We start from the raw sequence: 27701 nt of genomic DNA, 5'->3' as shown, positions 1-27701 counted from the left end.
TGAGAGTCAACAGGCGTAGTCACCTATTGGACAAAAGCAGGGAAATTAAACAAACAACAATGTGGACACCACGTCACTTTTCGTGGTAAACAGCTGAGACAAACATAACATTTGGGTATATGATGTTACAGCAACATGAATGCTTGCATACAGTAGCCCTGGTAGAGACAACCCAGGTAATGTAGCTAACCCAGTAGCAATATCACAGCTTCCCGCTCTGTCCCACTACACCACGTGTCAAACTCATTCCATGGAGGCCGAGTGTGTGGGTTTACGCTCCTCCCTTTGAACTTGATTGATTAATTAAGGTCAGTAATTAGTAAGGAACTCCCCTCACCTGGTTGTCTAGATCTTCATTGAAAGGAAAACCCTAAAACCAGCAGACACTAGGCCCCCCACGGAATGAGTTTGACACCCATGCATGACAGCAATAGACTGTCAATCACAACTAATTTACTTCAATTAGGTTCTTTACTCAGCGATCAGAGTCTTAATGCAGTACAGCAAAACACAGACATCTGTGACTGTAGCCAAGGAGTAAATCTATCATCAGATGTGGAGTAGTAGTGATTTATGGGATTAAAGATGGCCGCCCAACAGTAGCTAGCCTAGCGTCATTTGCTCTAGCACTTCTGTATTTGAGGAATAAATGGGAGACCGGTTTCAACGGCATAAATCTGTATGACGGGGGTTAGAGGAAGGACTCCGAGATTTATGTTGAGGTGTTGCCGAATATCTTTGGGACTGGGAAATAATTCTGTCGTGATATACTGTACTAGTGGACTATGTTGTGATATAGTATGTATGCCCTTTGCAAAAGTTACTTTGATGTTATATGTGGCTAAAAGTAAAAGTGTGAGATTTAAGAGGGTGTCTTGGGTTATTGTCCACCTACAGGACTTGGGTTGAATAACAATGTGGATTCATTGAAGTGGTGCCAGTTGTTCCATCATAACCACTGGAGTAGAACCTATCATATTCAACCTTTAGCTGATCCTGCAGCTTCCAATGTACACAGACAGACGGTTTCCCTGCCTAGTCCTCCACTAAAAACACTTCCAGTTGAGATTCTACATTAAGGACGCTTTTTAGTCAAGGATGAGGTTTAATCTGTGTCTAGGATACTAGTCCTGAAGGTGTTTCTACCATTCCCATGTATATGAAGTCCAATAAATAAAACTGTTACAAAATGTAAGTTTAGGCTACATATCATTACTCCTCTTCCATAATAACATAGTTGAACATTCAACTCGGGTGTTGTTGTCAAGAAAGAAACAGAATGTCCATCAATCTTTCTCAGAATGTACTGCAGCGCTCAACGTGCGCTCAACGTGACGGCCAATGTGGAAGAGCCCGTCAACTTCTTCACTGGTTTGTCAAGCAACCATGCCCCCTAGTGGTGTACTTGGTCAACAGCAATGGCAAGACTGACAATGATAAATTAACAGTTTACGTGGTGGTTCCTATAAGTCCCTACCCATTGTTTTACATGGTGGTTCCTATAAGTCCCTACCCATTGTTTTACATGGTGGTTCCTATCAGTCCCTACCCATTGTTTTACATGGTGGTTCCTATCAGTCCCTACCCATTGTTTTACAAGGTGGTTCCTATCAGGTCCTACCCATTGTTTTACATGGTGGTTCCTATCAGTCCCTACCCATTGTTTTACAAGGTGGTTCCTATCAGTCCCTACCCATTGTTTTACTTGGTGGTTCCTATCAGTCCCTACCCATTGTTTTACATGGTGGTTCCTATAAGTCCCTACCCATTGTTTTACAAGGTGGTTCCTATCAGTCCCTACCCATTGTTTTACTTGGTGGTTCCTATCAGTCCCTACCCATTGTTTTACATGGTGGTTCCTATAAGTCCCTACCCATTGTTTTACAAGGTGGTTCCTATCAGTCCCTACCCATTGTTTTACATGGTGGTTCCTATCAGTCCCTACCCGTTGTTTTACATGGTGGTTCCTATAAGTCCCTACCCGTTGTTTTACATGGTGGTTCCTATCAGTCCCTACCCATTGTTTTACAAGGTGGTTCCTATCAGGCCCTACCCATTGTTTTACATGGTGGTTCCTATCAGTCCCTACCCATTGTTTTACAAGGTGGTTCCTATCAGTCCCTACCCATTGTTTTACAAGGTGGTTCCTATCAGTCCCTACCCGTTGTTTTACATGGTGGTTCCTATAAGTCCCTACCCATTGTTTTACAAGGTGGTTCCTATCAGTGCCTACCCATTGTTTTACATGGTGGTTCCTATAAGTCCCTACCCATTGTTTTACATGGTGATTCCTATCAGTCCCTCCCTACTTGTTGTTTTACATGGTGGTTCCTATCAGTCCCTCCCTACTTGTTGTTTTACATGGTGGTTCCTATCAGTCCCTACCTGTTGTTTTACATGGTGGTTCCTATCAGTCCCTCCCTACTTGTTGTTTTACATGGTGGTTCCTATCAGTCCCTACCCGTTGTTTTACATGGTGGTTCCTATCAGTCCCTCCCTACTTGTTGTTTTACATGGTGGTTCCTATCAGTCCCTCCCTACTTGTTGTTTTACATGGTGGTTCCTATCAGTCCCTACCCATTGTTTTACAAAGTGGTTCCTATAAGTCCCTACCTGTTATTTTAAATGGTGGTTCCTATCAGTTCCTACCTGTTGTTTTACATGGTGGTTCCTATAAGTCCCTACCCATTGTTTTACATGGTGGTTCCTATCAGTCCCTACCCGTTGTTTTACATGGTGGTTCCTATCAGTTCCTCCCTACTTGTTGTTTTACATGGTGGTTCCTATCAGTCCCTCCCTACTTGTTGTTTTACATGGTGGTTCCTATCAGTCCCTACTTGTTGTTTTACATGGTGGTTCCTATCAGTCCCTCCCTACTTGTTGTTTTACATGGTGGTTCCTATCAGTCCCTCCCTACTTGTTGTTTTACATGGTGGTTCCTATCAGTCCCTCCCTACTTGTTGTTTTACATGGTGGTTCCTATCAGTCCCTACCCGTTGTTTTACATGGTGGTTCCTATCAGTCCCTCCCTACTTGTTGTTTTACATGGTGGTTCCTATCAGTCCCTCCCTACTTGTTGTTTTACATGGTGGTTCCTATCAGTCCCTCCCTACTTGTTGTTTTACATGGTGGTTCCTATCAGTCCCTACCTGTTGTTTTACATGGTGGTTCCTATAAGTCCCTACCCATTGTTTTACATGGTGATTCCTATCAGTCCCTACCTGTTGTTTTACATGGTGGTTCCTATCAGTCCCTACCTGTTGTTTTACATGGTGGTTCCTATCAGTCCCTACCTGTTGTTTTACAAGGTGGTTCCTATCAGTCCCTACCCATTGTTTTACATGGTGGTTCCTATCAGTCCCTCCCCGTTGTTTTACATGGTGGTTCCTATCAGTCCCTCCCTACTTGTTGTTTTACATGGTGGTTCCTATCAGTCCCTACCTGTTGTTTTACATGGTGGTTCCTATCAGTCCCTCCCTACTTGTTGTTTTACATGGTGGTTCCTATCAGTCCCTACCCGTTGTTTTACATGGTGGTTCCTATCAGTCCCTACCCGTTGTTTTACATGGTGGTTCCTATCAGTCCCTCCCTACTTGTTGTTTTACATGGTGGTTCCTATCAGTCCCTCCCTACTTGTTGTTTTACATGGTGGTTCCTATCAGTCCCTCCCTACTTGTTGTTTTACATGGTGGTTCCTATCAGTCCCTCCCTACTTGTTGTTTTACATGGTGGTTCCTATCAGTCCCTACCCATTGTTTTACAAAGTGGTTCCTATAAGTCCCTACCTGTTATTTTAAATGGTGGTTCCTATCAGTTCCTACCTGTTGTTTTACATGGTGGTTCCTATAAGTCCCTACCCATTGTTTTACATGGTGGTTCCTCTTTCTAACCATTATTTTTCAACCAGAGGAACAGTGAGACAAAACAGAACAAAACATTAGACATCCAAGAACAATGCCATGCTCATCATTTATGGAATACGCCCAACTTAAAGATCCCGACAGTAGAAGTAAATAAATGGGGAACTATGGAAAACAGACATAAAAATAAGAATGTGTTGAGGATGAATCATAATAGAAACCGGAGTACTTCAGGCCATCTCCACCTGCCACATTTCCACAAGTTCAATGAGAGACTAATTATGATTAAATCCTCTGCTGATTTCCATTTAAACTGTCAAAAACGACATGAAAGGCTAATTTGAGTGCACGTAAGAAGTCTCTCTACAAGCTACTGTGGCAAAAAAGAGACAAAAAAAACTGAAGTAGAGGCTTGAAGGCTGCGTTTATAAAGGTAGCTCAATTCTGGTCTTAAAAAAAAAAAAAAAAAAATACACTAATTGGTCTTTTGACCAATCACAGATCTTTTCACATCAGATTGAGCACAACTACTTGTGTAGCATGCTAAAGTGACAACAATGCCTGCCATGGATGTTTGCCAGTTGCTCTGAATGTTCAAAATAAGTGTTAAAACGCTTTTAAAGCCTCGAAGGATAAGACGATCCAACTTTCAAACCCCTTCTTTTTTGGCAAGCCACAGCAATCAACTAGCTACCAAGGTAGCTGTTTAGCACATTCACTAATTAGTTTGTAAACAATTAACAAGCTAACTAGTTAGGTACCACATTTCAGTAAAACAGTTAACAGAAAAGATAGCAAGCAACAAGATATGCCAGGTACGTCTAAAAACCACTTGAGGGCAAATCAGATTTGAATGTTCAGACAAGTCGCATGGCCTGGAATCGGATTTTTATCGGATTTTCAAACCACATACGGCGGTGGTTTGAAATGTACCTTGAAATATCCGATTCCATGTCATTTTTGGTTGTTTGAATCAGATATGCTAAAAAAAAATTGGATCAGACACAATAAATAAATACAAAATAAGTGTGTTCAAGATTAATCATATAATAAACTAGAAGTTTCCACTGCTCCTCAAGTACTTGACTAATTATGATTAGTCCTTTTATAATTGGATTTCCATTTAAACGTGTTCAAATGACAGGAACATGCTAATGTAATATTAGTGCACATACTTCTCTCTGCAAGCTACTGTGTCAAACAGTGACAAGAGAGTAAAGGCTAGAAGGGTGCGTTTACACAGGCATCCCAATTCTGATTTTTCACACATCAGATCTTTTTCAGAGCTGATCTGTTTGGTCAAAAGACCAATTAGTGAAGAGAAAAAAAATCTGAATTGGGTTGGCTGTCTTAATGCAGCCAATGTAGTACAAAAACCCTAAGTACAATCAATTCTCTCATCTTTCTACAGACACTTACCCACTCAGTCCAAGCACACTTCCCATACATTGACAACTGTCCCCCTTTTCCTCCAGATTACATGTTGCTCCAAATCTTCAAGGGAAATTACTGAAATGTGAGAGATTAGATTTGTATGTAAATTACTGCATGCTGAAGATTTTTTTTCCTTGGTGGCTAAATGGAGAGCTATCAAATTAAAATGAGAGAATAGTGAACAGGTGAGGTAATCATTGATTGGGGAAGTGGTAGGCATTTGGACACTTCTGAAACAGAATGGCACAATTTAGTACAGCACATCACTTTGTGCGTGCATTTCTCATTCCTCTATAGAAATGTCTGTGGTCCAGAGGAGGCTGGTGTGAGGAGCTACAGGAGGACGGGCTCATTGTAATGGCTGGAATGGAATAGATGGTCAAACACAAACCATGTTAGACTCCATTCCAGTCATTATAATGAGCATGTCCTCTAGCTCCTCCCACCAGCCTCAGTGGGTGGGACTTCCTGGCCTTTGTTATTTTCATTTCTCTTCCCTCTGTCATTGTTTTCCTCCCTATAGTACATCAACATTTTTAAAATACATATGTGACATACTGTAGGGTGTAGGTGACAAACAGACTCAAAAAAGGTTGTTTTATTTAGTTTACTTTCAAATGGAAATGTTTCTCTTTTGATTCATTAAAGAAAAGAAAGCATCAACGTTTTGCAGTTGGTCTCGAGACAAGACAACCCTGCAACGGGATGGTGAGAATTAAGTAGTATGGAAATGACAGTACAGGCACAGTTTTTCAATTCAAATGATACATGCTGGAATAGTTGGTGCAAATATATACAGCAAAGACTAATTCTTCTGGTAAAACATGCTTAGGACTTAGAGAGAAATGGGCCTGTATTCATGAAGCATCTCAGCGTAAGAGTGCTGATCTAGAATCAGTTGTTTTGCCATTTACAATGACTAAGATTATATGAACAGTGGAGACCTGATCCTAAACCAGGGCCGGGTTCCCAAAACTATCTCAAGGCTAAGTTCATCATTAGAACCGTAGGATCCTATGGTTCTAACAATGAATTTAGCCTTAAGATGCTTTTGGGAAAGCGGCTTCTGCACTCCTACTCAGACAGTGAGTGAATAGGGTCCCTGGAAAGTTAATAAAGCCAATAGTCATGAAAAAAAAACACTACGATTCTGAAGTATTTTCTTTTTAGGTAAAACATCACAATTTCTCACTATTTACAAAGACATCAAGTAAAGTAGATCGTAAGGCATACATACATCAGACCCCAGAAGGTGGGCGTGTAAATCCTTTTGAAATAAATTAAAACCTAAGAGAGAATGAAATCGACACGCCATCACAATAATAAACTCCTGAAACAAATTGACTGGCGCTCGTTGAGAAGGCATTTAACAGCACTTTGCTCTATAGCATCAAATCTGTCCGTTTATAGATTACTTGGACATCTATCGTTGAGATAACTCAAAATAAATTAGAAATGGAAATAGCTGTTATTAGTATTTGAATGAGTACCTGATTTCTCTCTTCTATAAACCTACGTTTGACACCTTTGCATAACTCACAGAAAGTGTCGGGGAGCTTCCCGTTAAAAGCCGTCACAGTTGATTCTGTCATTTCATATCACATGTCCCGATACCATCTCGGAGAGCGTATAGAATTCCACCCTGCAGAATTACCACACACCGTATATAGTGTTGAATAAAGGACACTTTGTTTATATACATAACACTTTGTACAACTCTTTTTGTTTTGCAAATGTCAAGCCGTTTCCTCTTCCACTAAAAACTAAAACGAGGAAGAGAATCATTTCTCAGTCGATTAAATGACGTTGTTTCAGTGAATCCAAACCTTTGATTGAGCACTTGGTCAGTTGCGTTTCAGAAAAAGTTACTAGTATTCTATTTTCTTGCATTCACAAGTTTTTCACTAAGAAAACCTGGTTCTCTCTTACAATGTTTTGGATAATATTAGACCTGTACAAGAGAAAAATGGCCCAATTTCCTACCAGCAAAACTAGGCAACCTTGGCAGTAAAGTATTAAGTAGACACTAAGCATTCTGAAAGAGAGATGACTCATTCTCTCCCAAAACAGACTCCAGACAGTGTCCCACAGTGTTGTGATTTAGTCATAAAGGAAATGTCTTTAAGTTGTCTCCTGGTCATTCTCCAACCAACTAGAGGAAAAATCTAAACTGAAATCCACCATAAGTGGCAGTAAGTGTTCCAGACTCCAAGTCTTTGTGGATGTGGTAATGTCTTTACATAGTCCCCATATCAGGCAGGTGAGGACTGATACATCAATCAAACCTACTTGCATCCATACTGCATTCAGCTTATTCCTGGCACATACCCCCTGTCTGCCACAGAGGGGCGCTGTGCTGTTGCTGTTCTGTCCTCAGACTGACTGATGGCAGTGTAAACTAAAGACAGTTCAGCGGCCCCGGAGGTCCGCCGGCCCCTTCACTTCGACACTAGGAGTCTGGAGGAGATGAAGTCCGGGGCCCGAGCCAGGGCTTGGAGTAATGTCTGCGGCCCAGCAGCGTGGGGCTATAGCTGGGTGAGCTGGGGGTCACTTGGGCCCTTTGGTGGAGGTGTCTGTCTCTGTGGACTGGCGTCCATCGTTCCAGGCCTCCCGGGTGCTCTTGAGGGCCTGCGTCCGCTGCTGGTCCACCACCACGTAGTCCACCCGCTCATCTGACACCGCCAGACCAATCCCATTACTCTTCTTCTGGAGAGGAAGAAACACAGGTCAGTTTCAATAGTGTGTGAGTGAGAGAGTGAGAGAGTGAGAGAGAGAGTGAGAGAGTGAGAGAGAGTGAGAGAGTGAGTGAGTGAGTGAGTGAGTGAGTGAGTGAGTGTGTGAGTGAGTGTGAGAGAGTGCTTGTGAGAGAGTGCTTGTGAGAGAGTGCTTGTGAGAGAGTGCTTGTGAGAGAGTGCTTGTGAGAGAGTGAGAGAGTGAGTGAGTGAGAGAGTGAGTGAGTGAGAGAGTGAGAGAGTGAGAGAGTGAGAGAGTGAGAGAGTGAGTGTGAGAGAGAGTGAGAGAGTGAGAGAGTGAGAGAGTGAGTGTGTGAGTGAGTGAGTGTGAGAGAGAGTGAGAGAGTGAGAGAGTGAGAGAGTGAGTGAGTGAGTGAGTGAGAGAGTGAGTGAGTGAGAGAGTGAGAGAGTGAGAGAGTGAGTGAGAGAGAGTGAGAGAGTGAGTGAGTGAGTGTGAGAGAGAGTGAGAGAGTGAGTGAGTGAGTGAGTGAGTGTGAGAGAGAGTGAGAGAGTGAGAGAGTGAGAGAGAGTGAGAGAGTGAGTGTGTGAGTGTGTGAGTGAGTGAGTGTGAGTGAGTGAGTGTGAGTGAGTGTGAGAGAGAGTGAGAGAGTGAGTGAGTGAGTGAGTGAGTGTGAGAGAGAGTGAGAGAGTGAGAGAGTGAGAGAGAGTGAGAGAGTGAGAGAGTGAGTGTGTGAGTGTGTGAGTGAGTGAGTGTGAGTGAGTGAGTGTGAGTGAGTGTGAGAGAGAGTGAGAGAGTGAGAGAGTGAGTGAGTGAGTGAGTGAGTGTGAGAGAGAGTGAGAGAGTGAGAGAGTGAGAGAGTGAGAGAGTGAGTGAGTGAGTGAGTGTGAGAGTGCTTGTGAGAGAGTGCGTGAGAGAGTGAGAGAGTGAGAGAGAGAGAGTGAGAGAGAGTGAGAGAGAGTGAGAGAGAGTGAGTGTGTGAGTGTGTGAGTGTGTGAGTGTGTGAGAGAGTGAGTGTGTGAGAGAGTGAGTGAGTGAGAGAGAGTGAGAGAGTGAGAGAGTGAGAGAGTGAGTGAGTGAGTGAGTGAGTGAGAGAGTGTGAGAGAGTGCGTGAGAGAGTGAGAGAGTGAGAGAGTGAGAGAGTGAGAGAGTGAGAGAGTGAGAGAGTGAGAGAGTGAGAGAGTGAGAGAGTGAGAGAGTGAGAGAGTGAGTGTGAGTGTGTGAGTGTGTGAGTGTGAGAGAGTGCTTGTGAGAGAGTGCGTGTGAGAGAGTGCGTGTGAGAGAGTGCGTGTGAGAGAGAGCGTGAGGTCTCACCTTCCGTGGTGGGGTAGACTTGCCAGGGTCCAGGTCTAGGTCCAGGTACTCCACCTGCTTGTCTCCCTTGGGCTTCACCATTGGGCTGCTCCCCCCGTCCGCCGTCATGGGCGCACCCAGCTTCATGTTCTAAGCAACAAGGGAGATACCATGTTACAGTGGAGATAGGGGGATGATGACACTCACAGAGCATGATTAAATGTTAGTGCTACACTCTAGGAATGGGCAAGAGGAGTGGTAGTACAGCTACAATGGAGACAGTACTAGAACAGTCTACTATTAAACAATACATTGATGTATTACACAAACCTCAAGTCACGTCAACATGTACACTACCACTGCAGACGGTGTCTGAAATCTTAGTGGGTTTTGGGGGGAAATTACACCACAACCCACGCCATGCAGTGAGAGCATAGGCTCTATGGGCATCTCCGGTTAGGCTCCAAACTGGCAACCCAGGCAGCTTGTCTAACCACACTTGGCAACCTGTCTCACCTCCTCTAAGGTGTCAAGGCCCTCCATCTCCCTCTTAACAGGGGTGATGGGGACAGTGCAGTAGAAGGACTCCTCTCTACAGAGACAGCAGGGAAAGGTCAGAGGTCAAACAACACAGGCTGTACTGAGAGGGGGAGGAGGAAGAGGGGGACTAGGTAAAAATGTAAATGAATGAAAAAAGCAACAGGAAGTAAACATTAGGTAAAGGCGGAGAAACGATAAGGGAAAACATATCAATAAAAAGGTCATAAAGACCTGGAAAACAAACAATCAAGCAGACATACTATACAGGAAATTACCCATGTTGTTGTTGGTGAAGTTAACCAGTCAATTTAGTATAGTTAAGAATTTCCTTTAGGAGAGAACGGAACAACGTTAAACAGTGATTGTGCTGTTCAATTTATGACACCCGCCAGGAAAATAAATATTTATTAAAAAAAAAAGTATTGAGGACATTTTTGCTGTATTCAGACAGATTAGAAACAGCGGGAAGACAAAACAGTGTCGAGACAAATTGGGAGACAAAGTGGGAAAGGTGGAGACAGAAATCAAATCCTGGTCACGTTCACGTGCCTAAACCACCAGATCATGGAGTCTGAGTCAGGGAAAATAATTTTTATCTGACCAGTCAACAAAAAGGGTCCTTGAGAACTGATGAAAGAAAAACACAAGTTAGAAGAATAGAAGAAGCAAAAAAGAAAATGTCCACCAGATGGACTGAATACCTGCAGGGGGAAGGAGATGTTCACCAGATGGACTGAATACCTGCAGGGGGAAGGAGATGTCCACCAGATGGACTGAATACCTGCAGGGGAAGGAGATGTCCACCAGATGGACTGAATACCTGCAGGGGGAAGGAGATGTCCACCAGATGGACTGAATACCTGCAGGGGGAAGGAGATGTCCACCAGATGGACTGAATACCTGCAGGGGGAAGGAGATGTCCACCAGATGGACTGAATACCTGCAGGGGGAAGGAGATGTCCACCAGATGGACTGAATACCTGCAGGGGGAAGGAGATGTCCACCAGATGGACTGAATACCTGCAGGGGGAAGGAGATGTCCACCAGATGGACTGAATACCTGCAGGGGGAAGGAGATGTCCACCAGATGGACTGAATACCTGCAGGGGGAAGGAGATGTCCACCAGATGGACTGAATACCTGCAGGGGGAAGGAGATGTCCACCAGATGGACTGAATACCTGCAGGGGGAAGGAGATGTCCACCAGATGGACTGAATACCTGCAGGGGGAAGGAGATGTCCACCAGATGGACTGAATACCTGCAGGGGGAAAGAGATGTCCACCAGATGGACTGAATACCTGCAGGGGGAAAAGAGTGAAAGCGCAAACGAAAAAGACAAAAAAAGCAGGATGACAAGTGATGAAGAGGGAAAGAAGAGGTGAAGAAAATAGAAGTGTTGAAGAGGAGTCCTTCTGTGGCAACCATCTATTTCTCCATAAAAGATGAGGTTTGGGAGGCCGAGGAGGATGATAACGGACTATGACTTTTACTGGGTATACTATACTAACATGGGAAATTAGAAACAAGAAACGTGGACTCTTCATTTCAATGTCATCACACTAACAAAAAACAGTAGTATGTTTGAAGAAGTCAAACTACACTATATGCACAAAAGTATGTGGACACCCTTTCAAATGAGTGGATTCGGCTATTTCAGCCACACCCATTGCTGACAGGTGTATAAAATCAAGCATACAGCCAAGCTATCTCCATAGACAAACATTGGCAGTAGAATGGCCTGACTGACGAGCTCTGTGACTTTCAACATGATACCATCATAGGATGCCACCTTTCCAACAAGTCAGTTCATAAAATGTCTGCCCTACTCGAGCTGCCCCGGTCAACTGTAAGTGCTGTTAATGTGAAGTGGAAACGTCTAGGAGCACCAACGGCTCAGCCGCGAAGTGGTAGGCCACACAAGCTCACAGAACGGGACCGCTGAGTGCTGAAGCATGTAGGACATAAAAAAACACCTGTCTTCGATTGCAACACTCACTGAGTTCCAAACTGCCTCTGGAAGCAAGATCAGCACAATAACTGTTCACCGGGAGCTTCATGAACTGGGTTCCCATGGCCGTGCAGCTGCATGCACAATGCCAAGCGTGGGCTGGAGTGGTGTAAAGCTCGCCGCCTTTGGACTCTGGAGCAGTGGAAACGCATTCTCTGGAGTGATGAATCACGCTTCACCATCTGGCAGTCCAATCAATCTGGGTTTGGCGGATGCCAGGAGACCGCTATCTGCCCCACTGCATAGTGCCAACTGTAAAGTTTGGTGGAGGAGGAATAATGGTCTGGGACTGTTTTTCATGGTTCCCGGCTAGGCAGTGATGGGAAATCTTAATGCTAAAGCATACAATGAAATTCTAGACCATTCTGTACTTTCAACTTTGTGGCAACAGTTTGGGGAAGGCCCTTTCCTGTTTCAGCATGGCAATGCCCCCGTGCACAAAGCGAGGTCCATACAGAAATGGTTTGTCGAGATCTGTGTGGAAGAACTTGACTGGCCTGCACAGAGCCCATCGAACACCTTTGGGATGAATTGAAATGCTGACTGCAAGCTAGGCATAATCGTCCAATATCAGTGCCCGACCTCACCAATGCTTGTAGCTGAATGGAAGCAAGTCCCCGCAGCAATGTTCCAACATCTAGTGGAACACCTTCCCAGAAGAGTGGAGGCTGTGACAGCAGCAAAGGGGGTCCAACTCCATATTAATGCCCATGATTTTGGAATGAGACATTGGAAGAGCAGGTGTCCACATACCTTTGGTCATGTAGTGTATTTAAATTCTTCTGCATACTGATGTTCTATGGATATTCAGCCCACTAAGATATGCCATCAGACAAATTACATTGCAAATGGTGCACTTGACCATGAATTAAAAAATAAGATATATAATTGAATTGTAATACATTCATTGGCTACTGACTATGTGGAACATTAGCTTATTAATGTGACAGTTTTTGGGGGGAAAATGTACATAATTCATTGTATGATTTAACATGAATATATTAGAAGAGAGTAGTTGAGGACGTGTGTTACATACGAGTTCGTCTGCCTTAGAGACCATGGCTACATAATTCTCATCACAGTCCTCGGAGTCGGTGCTGGAGGCGGTGCTATGCACCGAGGGAGGCCTGGGGGGCATGGGGAACCTGGAGGGACTGAGCAGCATCACACACACTGTTTAACACACCGTCGGTACACACACAAATAGCAGCAGTGCCTGCAGAGTTCCCTGCAGATTAAAAACGACTCACTGGAAAAAGACAAAAAGCTAATTTCTAAGACATGACTACTTTGACATGTTATGAGGTGACTAAAGTCATGCGTGGAGGGTTAGTGTTCTGATAGAATACCAAACCTATAGTCACATGCAGTAGAAAGGAATTCAAATAAGTTGACGCTGACCTAAGGTCAGCTTTACGTTTTACTCCCAAATGGTTTGAATGCGGTGTGCGACAATAATCCTAGATCTGTGCCTAAGGGCCACTTTGACCCTGAGCTGCTGTAGAGGTGAAAGGTCAAAGGGTAAGACACTTACTCCCGAGCAAAAGACCTGGTGACAGGCGAGCGGACGGGCGCCGATGACTCCTCCCACTCAGGTAGGGGCTTGATCTCCAAAGGGGCGGGCTTGGCTGTAGAGGGGAGGGGCAAACACCCCCGTCAGTCTCATCACGTACCATCATTGCAACACAATACATTCCATTCCACCATACAAAAGGTGGTGGGGATGTAGGCTTTCATTTGTCCAACAGAGGTCCCTAAAAGCCACAATACCTCCTTGCAAGACTATAACTGTAGGCTAGATTCCAATATGAGAAGTTGAGTGTAATACAAAAATGTAATCAATTGGTTATAGGTTTATAGAGCACGTCCACATTGAGTGTCCACAGCCAACTGCTCCCGCATGGTTAACGTAACAGAGCCCAATCTGGCAACCCGTGTACTATAGAAACACATTCAGCATAGCTCCCTCAGCCTGGCTAGAAAACACCATCTGGTGCTGCAGTCTACAGGACAGCAGCACTAACACTTCTCAGCCAACAGTACAGCACTAAACACCCTTCATGCAAACCAGAGAGATATATATATACACACATATCTGAACAGAACATAAAGGGAAAATATCATTCATCGTAACTGAGCAATAAACTTTCTTCCATTACAAATACAATAGAGCACATGATAGAATTACATGTTGAAACAAGGAGCATGCCGAACGAACAGTGTTAAAAATACAAGAGGTAGTTGGTTAGAACAGTCCATCACTGGTGTGTTTGTGTGTGTCACTAACCTAAGAATCAGTTACTGTATTGGTGTAATAAATTAACGCTATTGATTACTTTGAATATGTGGGCTTGAGATTTGGTTGTTGGTGCGGTACACTAGTACACTGACAACGTTCTCCTACGTACTGGAGATCTTCCACCCGGAGATATGATCTTTCCACCATTTCCTGAAGAAGCCTAGAGGATAACATCTCTAGGATTTTGGTGAGGTTCAAAAACGTGTTATGAGAACAAAATGTGGAATCAGAAAGGACAACTGAACAGAAGAGGGGCCCCGCTGGTCCAGGAGTTAGTTGATTGGATGAGACAGGATACCATGTGATGTCACAGATCACACGTCACAGGAGAACATTCAGAAGCATGCGTTGAGTTCAGACACGTTCGGAGAGAATGAGAGATGAGTATTCAGAACCAAGTTTCAGGCGTCGTTGTTTGGTAGTACCTACCCTTGCGTCGTCTTGGGAACTCCCCTACGGTCTGAGAGTCGGTTCGCTCTAAACCAACCCCCTTTGCTCTTATTATTTTAGGACTCTGACCTGATTGGTTAAAAAAGAAGACTTTTCACATTACCATCATTGACAAAACGATGACATCATTGTAACCCCTATTTTAATAAAACCCTGCCATGCAAAGCCAACAGATCAACAGACTTTGTTGAGAGAAAACTCACTATTTCCACCCTACCATTGCTTCGTCCCTATTGGTGTATATAGTGTAAAGACAGGACCGTCACCATGGCAACAGCAGACGCTAACATTTCCCATCATGCACCTCACTCCACGCAACATGGTTGTGACTAGAGGGAGTACAGCTACGACCCGAAGTGACTTTTCATAGCAGGTTAGGAGAACATTTTCCTAACCTTAACCTATGTCTCCTAACCTGCTGGGTCAATTCTCCTAACCAGCTATGAAAAAGTAACTTCCGGTCGTAGCTGTACTTCCTCTAGTCAGATCCCTGTAACATGGCTGGCCTCAGAGACCTGACAGGACAACAACATGCACCAGTATGAGTGTGGAAGATCATTTTGAGTGCAACAACACATCCACAACAGCAGGCAATAAAAGCGCACATTTATCTGTACACCAGCAGACCGACGTTATAACCTCATGTATAACCCTCACTATAGCCAGAGAACACAGCGCACTCCAGATAAAACCATGGCAGACATTTATAATTGACCCCATAACAGAGCCATAAGGAAAGTGAATGAATGAAGCTACTTGTTGGCATCGACTACAGATGCTTCAGCCTCACAAGACCTCGTCTACAGAACCAAACCAAGCAAGCGAGGCCCAATCCCAAATGGACTCCTGGACCCTATTCAATTGTTGAGATCTGAGAGGAATTGATTTGTTAAAGCAATATGGTCAAACTTCCACCAAGTGCATAGGGTCTAGCGGTCGATTTGATTTGGGATTTGTACCAGAGCCAGCGAGCCAGAGGGAAGGCTCGAGAGATTAACCCTGAAGCCAACAGAACACAACAACCCTACAAGAACACACAGGCTGGACAACAGAGGTCCCAAACTCAGCAGGTGGATAGGTGAGGACATAGATTGCATTGAGATGGAAGTTCACGGTGATGGCCCATGGTTATGAAAAACTCAAGTAACTGTATGCCGATCCCTTTGTCGCCGTAATAAGGAGCCCCTGACTACAGTAACATTCCAGTCTAACATGTCCTTGCACCGAACCACTCACATCCAGCACCCCATGATGACACTGGAATGAAAATAACCAAGAGTCAGTGACCTGAAAGTTAAAGCTCTAAGCCGTGAACAGAGAGGGACTGACTTCAGGCTTTCTAACATATTCCCCCTTTCTTCTCTACCATTGACAGTGACTGGTAATGACCTCTGCTTTGGGTCTGCCTCCCCCGTGGGATATTCAAATCCTTCCCGCTCTAGATTGAAATGTTCCCTGGTGGGGCAGGAGGGGGCTGTTGCTCCATCAAAGAAGCCCTTTCAGAGGGGGGCACGACAATGGGGACAGAGGTGACCGCTCTGGGCTCCGGGCGCTCCATGGTGATGGTGGCCCAGGCCGGTCACCCCCCCAAAGCCTCAGAGAGGGCCCCCTGAACTCATGGACAAAAGTCCCTTTGAATGGGGTGAGGGGGATAGAAAATGAGGAAGAGAGCAGGCAAAGCTAAAAGAGAAGGCTGAGAGGAGGGTGGATGAGTTGAGAGGGAGAGGCTAGTGGGCTAAACTAAAAGAAGGCTGAGAGGGTGGATGAGGTGAGAGGGAGAGGCTAGTGGGCTAAACTAAAAGAAGGCTGAGAGGGTGGATGAGGCTTTGTCTAGAACACTACCTACATTGAGGAGAGAGGTCTAGAACACTGCCTACATTGAGGAGAGAGGTCTAGGACACTGCCTACATTGAGGAGAGAGGTCTAGGACACTGCCTACATTGAGGAGAGAGGTCTGGGACACTGCCTACATTGAGGAGAGAGGTCTAGGACACCCAGTTTATAATTCAAAATAATGCAATGGTAATCTGCCTTTCATAACCATGAGCCAGCACATGTAAATGTGCATGAGTTAGAGTTGAATGCCAGGATGTAGAGAGACGAGCAGTTGTGAAAACGTTGATGCAACAGCAGATAAAGACAAACGTACCAAGATTCTCTCTCATTCAAAGACACACCCCTTTACACCCCCATTCCCCTTCACTGACACACCTCTTCACCCCCCAGCCATCCACCCATCCTCCCTGCCCCTCACCTTTGCGGTCCGGTTTGAGGTTGCGGTCCACGGGCGGGGGCTGACAATCGCTGATGAGCATGGGCCTGCGGGGTGGGGTATTGGGGCTTGAGCGAAACCCCATGTGGGCCGGCGGGGGAACCTGCTTGCCCAGGGAGAACTCTAAGGTGCCCGGGCCCGGGGTCATGGGGACATAGTTGGGTTCCATGATGGGTTCACAGCCCGACAGGCTGCCGGAGCGGTGGTGGGATGGGGAGTTGGCGCTCATGGGTACGTAGTTCTGGTCAACTTCCTCCATGGACTGGCTGCCCACTGGCATCATGCCTTTGTTTTTCTGGAGGGGAGGGGGGGCAGAGAGAGAGGCAGGCTACATGAGGGCATAGACAGACGTAAGACAAAAACACACACACGAGAAATGTAGTAAGAGGATGCCAGCTTCCTTTATCTTAATCTGCACCTTAGTACACTTCAAAACTCCATTGTCATAACAGTCCAATACTTGGAAGGATCAGTATCAATGTGAGAGGTCCTTTACGTTGATCGTTTTAAACGGATTACAGGAGCATGTCGTGTAAAGACTGACCAAGTAGCTGTTGAAGCTTTCGTTGAAGTCAAACGAGCAGCTCTTGTCAGAGGGAAACGTCCGAGGGATATCGTAACAGTCCTGGGAGCCCAAATCTGCAACAAACATGACAGAACATTTAAAACCAGTGTAAACACAACATAACCTACAGTATAGTAGTCTAGGTAGGGCTTACAGCAGTATGAATCAAAACGGAGTTAAATACTAAATAAAAAGGGAATGCAAATGCACCATTGGAATCACAGTAAGTGTTGAACAGGGAAGTCTGTCATCTCGGCACTAAGGCAGCTGGACTATAGTTGCCGTTCTTGCTCTGGTTATCATGTGTAACTTCACACTAATGGATTTCAGACAAACAGGATGATACGACTTGGAAGGTCGCCAGACTCTAAAGCCAAGGCAAGCAAAGCCTACTCTGGTACACAACGGACTAGACAAACGGGGAATCCCGGGACATTTGCAAAATGTCTTTGTGTTAGTTTAACAGACACGTTTCATGTTAAATGATAGGAACAGACTTGGACCGGATGTAGCTGGGCATAATGTTTAATCTTGAACTTTAACCTCCAATGGTTTTTTGGTTGTGTAAATGATCGTCCTTTAACTTCTCTAGGGTAGGGGGCAGCATTTGGAATTGTTGATGAAAACATGCCCAAATTAAACTGCCTGCTACTCGGGCCCAGAAGATATGCATATAACTGGTAGATTTGGATAGAAAACACTAAAGTTTCCAAAACTGTTAAAATAGTGTCTGAGTACAGAACTGATTTGGCAGGCAAAAACCTGAGAAAAATCCATTCAGGAAGTAGTTTTTTTTGTTTGTTTTGTAGTTTTCTATTCAATGCCATTACAGTATCCATCGACTTAAGACTCAGATTGCAGTTCCTATGCCTTCCACTAGATGTCAACAGTCTTTAGAAATAGTTTCAGGCTTGTATTCTGAAAAATTAGGGAGTAAGAGCAATCTGAATGAGTGGACCCTACCGTGTCACATAGCTTTTTCATGCACACGACCGAGAGTGCCTTTCTTGTTTACCTTTTATATTGGCAACGTTATTGTCCGGTTGAAATATTATCAATTATTTAGGCTAAAAACAACCTGAGGGTTGAATATAAACATCGTTTGACATGTTTCTATGAACTTTACGGACACAATTTAGATTTTTTGTCTGCCTGTTTTGTCTGCATTTGAGCCTGTGGATTACTGAAGAAAACAAACAAAACGGAGGTTTTTGGATATAAAGAGACTATCGAACAAAAGGAACATTTATTGAGTAAATGAATGTCTTCTGAGTGCAACCATATGAAGACCATCAAAGGTAAGGGATTAATTGTATCTCTATTTCTGACTTGTGTAACTCTTCTATTTGGCTGGTTACCGTTTGTAATGATTTGTCTGCTGGGCAATGTTCTCAAATAATTGTAAGTTATGCTTTCGCCGTAAAGCTTTTTTTAAATCTGACACTGTGGTTGGATTCACAAGAAGTTCATCTTTAAACCTACGTAAAATATGTTTTGTTTTCTGAATTTCTATGATGAGTATTTCTGTATTTGAATTTGGCGCTCTGAGAGGGCCTCAGTGTTGTTTCTCTATTGCTAGTAGAGCAAATGGGTTGGGAGCATCAAATGTACATAGAGGTTGGGACTGAGGCACCAAACTGCTTTCTCCTAAACTGAGGTACGTGTTGTCTGTCTGCATGGTAACCGAACACCACTAATACTGCTACACCAGATGTCCTTGGAGGCAAGGCAGTCTTCAGCTGTGAAAAAGTATTTGTAATTAGCCATTCAAAAACACATCTGTCGCATCAAGATAATTATCCTGGAGGATTAGACACTTGCTTTGCGCTGCAGATGATAGTGTTGGTTGACAACAGCACACACCAGCCATGTGTCGTTATGAATATCCTGCCGATGCTACCTAGCGTATTTAGCCTTTATAATGATGCACACAAATATCACTTAGCCTAATGATTAGTGAAAGGATGTGGTACCCTGTCACTTAGCAAAAAGTGAGAGTGAAATGGAATGCTTGTGATCCATTATATATGTTTCTCATCTATTTGACAGGACTAATAAATCAGGAACAATGAATCAAGATCAATGAGCCATACCTTTCCTGAGGCGTGATGAGTCCATGGTGCCGATGGTGTTGCTCCTCAGGGCCTTGTTCCCGGCGCTGGTGGGCACGCAGTAGTTCCCGTCCGTCTCCGACATGGAGCGCGGCACGCAGTACGTGTCCGTGGGCGAGCGCTCCGCGGGGGGCGGCGGGTGCCCCGGGGTCAGGGAGCTGATGGACGGCTTGGGGGGCCGGGGCGGAGGCATCCCATCCCCACTCTCAGACCCACCACTCGCTGGACCTCGAGGCACCTGATAGGTACAGTTACTGCCTGGTGTGGGAGGAATATCGTAGCTAACCGACAGGTTCCTCATCTGAGTCTCCATGGAGGGCTTCCGCGAGGGCGCGTTGAAGACGTAGAGCTCTGGGGCGTCGCCTTCGACCGGGACGGGGGGCGAGGAGGCGGAGGCTGACTTGGGAAGGAGCACAGTGTCCTGGGAGTAGGAGCGGGGGAGGTGGTAGAGGCTGGAAGAGAGGTCACCTCCACGGGAAGGCGGAGAGTCATAGATGGAGGAGGCGGAGGAGGGGTGAGGGGGCAGGACAGAGGTGAAGAAGCCGTTGGCGTGCTTAGAGGAGGAGCTAGTGGAGGTTGGCGTGCGGTGGGCGGGGACGTTGTCGTTCAGGTCCGTCTCTGACGAGGTTGACTTGGAACACTCGGCGTGGGCTCTATGGCGACGGCACAGATATATAAACATCAGAAGGCTGAATGGTGTGTGAACATTTCACACACACTTCAACATAGATTAGTGATATGGGTTACAGCAACAGAACCACCAATAACTCCTATTGAGGTCCACTGGATATGTTGTTGAGCAGATCTTATTGAGTTGTAGGTTCAGTAAAATGATCCATGTTTCATCCTGTGGATCGTTTCAAAACATGCAGGGTCAAACACTGCACAGGTCTATTGACATATTAAGCTATTCTGGATCATTCCTCATTTTCCTGTGAGAACAGCCAGGAGCTGCATTTTGGATTCATGATCACTTCTCAAACACATCAATCCCAGAGGTAAGTGCTGGGTTAGTTTTGTGTGTATTTACAATGTGTGTGTGTCTACGTGCATGTTTATGAACCTGTGTGACTTTGTGCACAAGTGTGTGTCACACCACACTAGACAGGCTGCTCCAGACTCACTGATTAACCTGGGGAGGCGAAGGAGCCCCTTTGCTCTCACACTCCTCCAGGAGGAGGTACTCCTGGGGGAGAGGAGTCACAGAGCTACACCATCACACACACAGAGAGGAGGAGGAGAGAGTCAGAACCACATCAACAGGAGAGAAGAGGCACTGAAATATGGACAACCTATACTGACAGTACAAGAGACCTACTAAAGCACAAAAGAGGAAAGTAAACGGGAAGAGAATGAGAAGGGCGGGGGGGGCGAGAGGGGGGGGGCGAGGCTAAAGACACCATACTTTGTATAAAAAATTAATAAAAAAATGAAATTAAAAAACGAGAGTGACAAACCTAAAGTACATTCTAACAGGAGACAGATGGAGATGAGATGTCAGAGAAACACAGAGGGAAATGTCACAACACCTCTCCACTCTGTACCAATGGCAGCGCTGCCCTTTCACATCATGGACCCCACACCCACCTGTTGGGCTCTGGCTTCTTGCTCTCACAGTTGACCAGCCACAGGTAGTCCTGGGGTTCGTCCAGGCTGGACTCCGAGTCCAGGTGGCGCACGCTGACCGGCTGGTAGGGAGGGGGCACGTTGGTCAGCATGGCCGGAGGACCCCCCAGGCCAGGGTGAGGGGGCGTGTCCACCACAGAGCCACCGCTGGCCGCCTGGTGGGCAGCCTTTGCCGCTTCTGTGGGGAAGAAAGAGGGGGGAGGGAGGGGAGACCGTCAGAACATCTGTACATTGTACACCGGAGTTAGGACAATGATGTTGAGAATGCTTCCATGCACAACAGTTATTTCCGAAACGTACATGTTCTGTTGTGATATTATAGGTGATTGTATGGTTAGATTTCTGACTTGTTTGTGTACAGAAAGCAGTATAACGTTCTATAAAAGCACTACGGAGCAGTGGGAATTGTATACCGAACACATGACTGAGATACTGCAAGATACATCAGTACAAAACAGGTGATGAGTCAGACTTGAAGGACACATTGTACGTACACAGGCATGCATGCGTCTGGGAACCACGCAAATACCGACTTTCAAATCTTCACAATCAATGATTACGCATGAGAAGTACAACCATTAAATTCAAATGTAGCATTACATGTATATTACAGTTTGATGGAATCTGAGGGAAGGAAGCATTTGGGTTTATTTTCTTCCTACAGCTGTTGTATCTGCCAATGTTATTCACACCATTAATACTCAGCTGTATTTTTATCCAAATCTGTTTTGCCTTTTGAATCCCAACCACGGCCAGACAGCATTTCCTCAAGGTCTGTGCCTTGTCCTTCTCCATGTAGGTCTGTGTGGAGACGACTGTGCTTGGTTGGGCTCTATTCATAACGTATTCTCTGCCTTGTCTTTCTCCATGTAGGTCTGTGTGGAGACGACTGTGCTTGGTTGGGCTCTATTCATAACGTATTCTCTGCCTTGTCTTTCTCCATGTAGGTCTGTGTGGAGACGACTGCTTGGTTGGGCTCTATTCATAACGTATTCTCTGCCTTGTCCTTCTCCATGTAGGTCTGTGTGGAGACGACTGTGCTTGGTTGGGCTCTATTCATAACGTATTCTCTGCCTGCATTACTCCCCACCTACACTTCTCAGTGTACGCACACGTACACCGTCTTTGAGTGGCTCCCTAAGTGCTCAAGCTCAAGGATGCGCACCCTGAGATGACAGCTGCTCTCTGAATCTTTACTCTCTCCCTCTCGTCCCATCCCGCTCTTCCTCTCCTCCACTGTTTTCTCTTGTACACCCTCTCCCTCAATCGCGCCCCAATCAGTCACTATTCTCCTGCTTTATCCTGTGCATTGTCCTTCTCTCCCTCAATCACTCCCTATACATTGCATCCCTTCATCTCTCCGCCTCTTCTCCCCATTCCCCTCTTCAGTTCTCTCCCTCCCTCTCTCCGCCTCTTCTCCCCATTCCCCTCTTCAGTTCTCTCCCTCCCTCTCTCCCCTTCTACTCTCACTACTATACTGCTTTATACACTATCACTCACTCTCTCCATCCCCTTGTTTGTCTGTTTTATGTGCTGATTCACCCAGGCAGCAGGAAAATCCCTTTCCTCCTTAATCTCCCCCTCCCACACCGCTGGGCTACAGCCCTGCTGCTCCAGCCCCCTCCACTCGCTGACATTTCCCCAGGCACGGTGCACCCTCGCCTGGGCGCGGGAGTGGGCTGAACTGTCCCCTCTCTGTTTGTGCTGTATGATCAGCGAGCGAGACTTCGCGAGGCACAGAGAGCAGTAGCCAAGGCAATATGAGAGCCACACCGCTCCACCACAGAAGTCTGCACGGGTATTAAGACAAACTTGCTGCTTGAAACCATAATAAACTCAACATTCCAAAATGGCCCCATAGATACGTGATACGTTGTGGTTGAAGTTACACTAGAACAGGGAGGGTAGGATACAGCCACAACACAGAGGAAGGAGTGAAGGCTGACCTTGTTGGATACATGGTCTCCCCGTTGTCATAGATGTAGTGGGTACTGCTGATATCATAGTCCAGGACATTTCTCCTCGACTAGGGCCTCTAAAATGGTTCCCTAACATTCTGATTAAACCCACATGCATTACAATAGTGAGTTTAGATTATAGGGTCCATTTCTGCAACTCAACCACGGCCTAAAATTAACACGCACCAGTTGCAAAATGCAGGTAGATTTTGGAATTGGTTTTGTTTCATAGCTGGTAAATGAATCACACAAAGTCAAAGAACTACGAATCATATATAGCCTATACCACCTCTGCTGCAACACTGCCTGGAGGCTGTGCGTACCTGAAGAGTGAAAGATTCATTTTTAGAAGCGCTACGCACAGGCATAAACGTCGTTCTAATTTACAGAAAAATGTAAGTCTACTGATGTGAGACTTTGTCCTTGTGTTTCTTGGCCATTTACATTGTTTTGTTCACAAGCTAGGTCGTTTTTCTATGTTTGAGTTTCAACAGCTAGAGAGGACAAGGCAACTCTTCTACTAGTCAGACTCAATCTCACAGGCACAAACATGAAGAATAAAGTTGCATTACCATGGTAACCCCATGCTCTTAAAGGGACAGGTGAACATTGTCTCATCTGTGATATTTTGGTTAAAAATTTAATTAACTTACCACATTACTTCTTACTAGTAATAAACATATTGTTTTAGAAACATTACAAAGCATGCTCATCCGTTTTGACTGGCTGATAGAGTTTTCCAAATAAAAAAAATTGAGGTAATTTTAGGCCCTGAACTCGACAGTACCTCCCATGTCAGCTGAGAGGGAAGTTCAGGTCTGGAGGCACCTGTATGTGGCCCCACTGATGACGGTGGGAATGGACGTAGAAAGAGGAACTCTAAATAAACCACAATTCCTGTTTGGTGGGCCCCACTCACTCGCTTTTCCCTGAGTAAGCGCGCGTGTGCAAACGAAGTAACGAATGTGAGAGAACAAATGAGAGGGAGAACAAATGAGTGACAGAAAGACCGCGAGAGAAAACAAATGAGAGCAACTGAGAAAGGAGGAACAATAAAGGTAGAGAAGGAGAGAAAGTGGCAGTGGGGCTCAGCTTAGGGGGGGGACACAATGCTTTAATTATACAGTACAGGGAAACATGTGGTAACGTGAACCCACCTGAAGACACGGCTCATTAGGCCTCATTAAGCCTGTGCTGGAAACAAAGGCCCCTTGGCACACAGTGTCCAAACATACACTACATCAGGATATGATCATTATGTGTGAATAATACGTGTGGGGAAAGACTACCGTTTCCTCATGCATATCACTGTTCTGTTGCATTTCTGCCTTTCTCTCTTTTCTCACTGTATAGACACATCTCAGAGTTCCTCTCGTGTGCGTGCCTGCGCAGGGATGTGTGTAGCATCATTACCGTCGTCCGTGGGGTTGAAGCCGCAGATGTCACAGATGTAGCGGACCCACTTGTTCATGTCGTCCTCCGTGTCGGCCACCAGGTAGAAGACGCGGTCGATGGTCTTGATGTCGAAGATGAAGCTGTGCTCCAGGTCCTTCTTGTTGAACGTGAGCCCTGCGTCCACCTGTGTGTGTGTGTGTGGGGGGGGGGGGGGGGGGGGGGGGGGGGGGGGCTAGCGTTAGCATGTAGCATTACCAACCACGTAACAATAGGGCTTAGCATTAGCACGTAGCATTACAAACAATAGGGGTAGCAATATCCATTGTAGCCACAGCAGCTATAGGCCACTTAATGTCATAACTGTTATAACTGCCTTTTAGCAGTATTAGCTAGTGGTACTGTAGCATTACTAGGACCATTAGTTTTCCCTGATCACATGACCTGACAAAACTTATTACATAACTAGGGTCCAGAGTAACAAACTCCAGGCCCTAATCAGCCACAGCATAAGTAGTGTTTCACCTGTTCACACAGGTTGAGGTCGATCACGCGGATGGGCTTCTTGGCGTGATCATTCTTGTAGTACTCCAGCACGTCTGGGTCGCCCGAGAGACGGCCGCTGCGGAGAACAAACCACCGCTTCTTCCATGCCTGCAGAGAGACGGGAGACATTTTAATGTTGATGATCTGTTCACATATCATCTCTTACTTAAAAATTCCACAGTACACCCATAAACTCTCCCCTACCCCCACTTGAAAAGCTTAACAAACCCCTGAAGGCTTCACAACAACCCATATTTTTGGGCATGGCCTTGTCCTAGAGTGGTTCAGGGGATCAGACAAGAGCGAGAGAGAGAAAAAGAGGGACAGACCCGAGAGAGAAAGGTCACTGTGTTCGCTCATATGGCTCCATTCCTGGCTGACCACAGGCTGGACAGGGGCTTTGTTTTTCCGCCCTGGCCTCTCTGTGTGCTTCTCTCTAACCCTCCCTCTAGCTTCTAGCTATCCCTCCCTCTCGCTCTCTCCTCTGGTCCTGTAAGCCACACAAGGACAGGCCTGTGTTCAAAATTCACCCACTCTCCCCCTCTTCTTATATCCCAATCCATCCCTCTACAGCCTCTCCATCTCTCTCCTCTGAGCCCCACTAGGACAGACAAGCCAGAACTATGTGTCTGGAACACCCAGGGCCCACAGTCACTACAGACAGACATAGTTTGGTCTGGTTAGGTCTAGTAGCCCGACTGTGGAAGAGCACAACCAACCACTCTAAAAAAGGGCCACAGGCAATTAGGATTTTACAATAGGATTTGTCCTCCATCTGTCTATGAGACACAGGTTCCATCCAAAATGGCACCCCATATAGTGCCAAACTTTTAACCAGGGCCTATAGGGTTCCATTTGGTACACAGGCACAGTGCTTCCAAGGCAGATAGGGTTTAAACACAGGGCGCAAGACCCAGACAATGGGATATAGCATAGGAAAACTAAATAGAAACCCATTCTATTTCTATGGCAGACTTAAGACTGTGGGATGGATAGGGTTGACAATGTGGAGTGGTTTAGTTTTAGTTGCACAAAGGCACTAAGAATAAACCCCGGGTGTCAATGACCGTCAGCCACTACCATCCGAAAGTCAGACAGAGGAGGGAACGAGACAGAACCAAGTGAGATGCCTAAACAGGGAGTCTGCTCACTAATGCTTTTATTTTTTTACAAATGAGGCCCGGCCCATCTAGATGTCTTGTCACCTAAACTGTGTAGCTTAAACTTATGAGGTTGTTAATTTGTTCAATGAAACCTGCTCACTGAACTAGGATAAGCTAACTCAAGGATAAGCAGGACTAAAAAGCACATGATGAAAACAAACTGTGGCTAATTGCTATGAGCCACCAACTCTGATTCGCTGAGTCACTTATGCTAAGCTTGAGTTTTTTGGAAGGATTCATTCCCGGATTGCAGCTTTAATTGTGCTTAATCACTCCGCTTCAGGTTGAGCAATATCGTGGAGCAAAATAGACTGCCTATCAATGGACACTTGATAGAGCTATTGAATATTGAACAGTGAAATTGGATACAAAAGATGACATAACAGAAAACAAATGCTATTCATGGAATTTCAAACAAGGAGGGGAAACCACACCAGTAGAAAAACAACTCCCCTTGGAGATCAGAGCCCTGGCCTCACCCGAGCACAGCCAGCAACGGCCAGTGAGGAATGCAAACTAAAAGCTTTGTTGTTCTTTTTTCCGGTTAAGATTTTAACCGGATTAACAATGCTGTGTGGTTTTTTTCGCCCTCCCTTCAATTGTTTTTCCATCCACAGAGTTCCCTTTGTTAGCGGGCCAAGCTCCGGGTAGGGACGAACAGCCAGGAGGAGAGGAGAGAGAACTCCGGGTGGGAAGAGCATCGTCCTGCTGTCCTACTCTGTCAACAGGAGAGTCGACCCTGGAGAAATAAACAGGCTGGCTGAAGGAGGAACTTTACATGGGCGTGCGCACACGCGCACACACAGAGAAACACACGTTCACACACACACCCTTTGAAATTCTAATAGACCTACATTCATGGCACAACCCTGCAAAAACCCTAACACTCCTTACAGTCATGAAGTAAACATGCCCCGCATGCCCCGCTCCCACACAGTATTCTCCGCCCTAAAATATCAACATTTAATAATCACTGTTTATTCAACCATAAAATAAGAACAACCAAAAACAGCCTCCAGATAATACACAGAGCAATTAACTCTGTATACTGGTCCTGTCCAGCATGAACTGCAGCCTAACCTAACCCAAGCAGCACACATTAGCATGTTGTTGTTGCACTGCTCTGTTGCGGTCAGAGAAAAGAGGAGGGCGACCCCTCTCTCTGGTACATGACAAAGCACTCTGGGCTCAGGTTACCCTGTAGGGACACAGACAGGGCCATGGGGTGAGGTTACACTGGGGGGAGAGAAAGAGCGAGAGGTTAGGCCAGGCCTGGGTCGTGTTCATTCTTTGCTAAGCATTTCTTATTGGACAAGCTCAGGTAGTTCCTTCCTGTTTCAGTACTTTTTCTACCGTTTGGTGCCTAATGAAAACGACCCTGGTTTAAACAGACATGGGGACATTTGACAGACGCTCTTATCCAGAGAAATTAGGGTTATTAAGTGCCTTACCTCAAGGGCACGTCGACAGATTTTTCAGCTAGTTGGCTTG

At 45.6% G+C, this 27701-nt stretch overlaps 1 protein-coding gene across 18 annotated transcripts in view; it reads right to left on the bottom strand.

Annotated features, from left to right (window-relative positions):
* Window positions 1–5887: 5887 nt before the first annotated feature.
* LOC139419030 (GRB2-associated-binding protein 1-like) overlaps window positions 5888–27701 on the bottom strand; it is a 71595-nt gene continuing 49781 nt past the window's right edge. For 6 of the 18 annotated variants that reach the window (XM_071168876.1, XM_071168875.1, XM_071168874.1 and 3 more), the window contains 12 exons: window positions 25027–25155; window positions 24523–24688; window positions 21113–21329; window positions 20650–20733; window positions 19508–20178; window positions 17394–17488; window positions 16832–17177; window positions 14557–14646; window positions 13363–13456; window positions 12865–12982; window positions 9300–9428; window positions 5888–8000 (listed from right to left, as the gene is read on the bottom strand). In XM_071168876.1, the coding sequence (XP_071024977.1) occupies window positions 7842–8000; window positions 9300–9428; window positions 12865–12982; window positions 13363–13456; window positions 14557–14646; window positions 16832–17177; window positions 17394–17488; window positions 19508–20178; window positions 20650–20733; window positions 21113–21329; window positions 24523–24688; window positions 25027–25155 (2298 nt within the window). In that variant the 3' untranslated portion in view covers window positions 5888–7841. Of the gene's footprint in view, window positions 8001–9299; window positions 9429–9794; window positions 9871–12864; window positions 12983–13362; window positions 13457–14556; window positions 14647–16831; window positions 17178–17393; window positions 17489–19507; window positions 20179–20649; window positions 20734–21112; window positions 21330–24522; window positions 24689–25026; window positions 25156–27701 lie in introns of all 18 variants that reach the window. The other 12 variants (XM_071168878.1, XM_071168867.1, XM_071168879.1 and 9 more) reach the window with 9 other exon arrangements.

The sequence above is a fragment of the Oncorhynchus clarkii genome, chromosome 10, assembly GCF_045791955.1.
Source record: "Oncorhynchus clarkii lewisi isolate Uvic-CL-2024 chromosome 10, UVic_Ocla_1.0, whole genome shotgun sequence".
Classification (NCBI taxonomy): Eukaryota; Metazoa; Chordata; class Actinopteri; order Salmoniformes; family Salmonidae; genus Oncorhynchus; species Oncorhynchus clarkii.
This window is presented reverse-complemented; position numbering and strand designations above follow the sequence as displayed.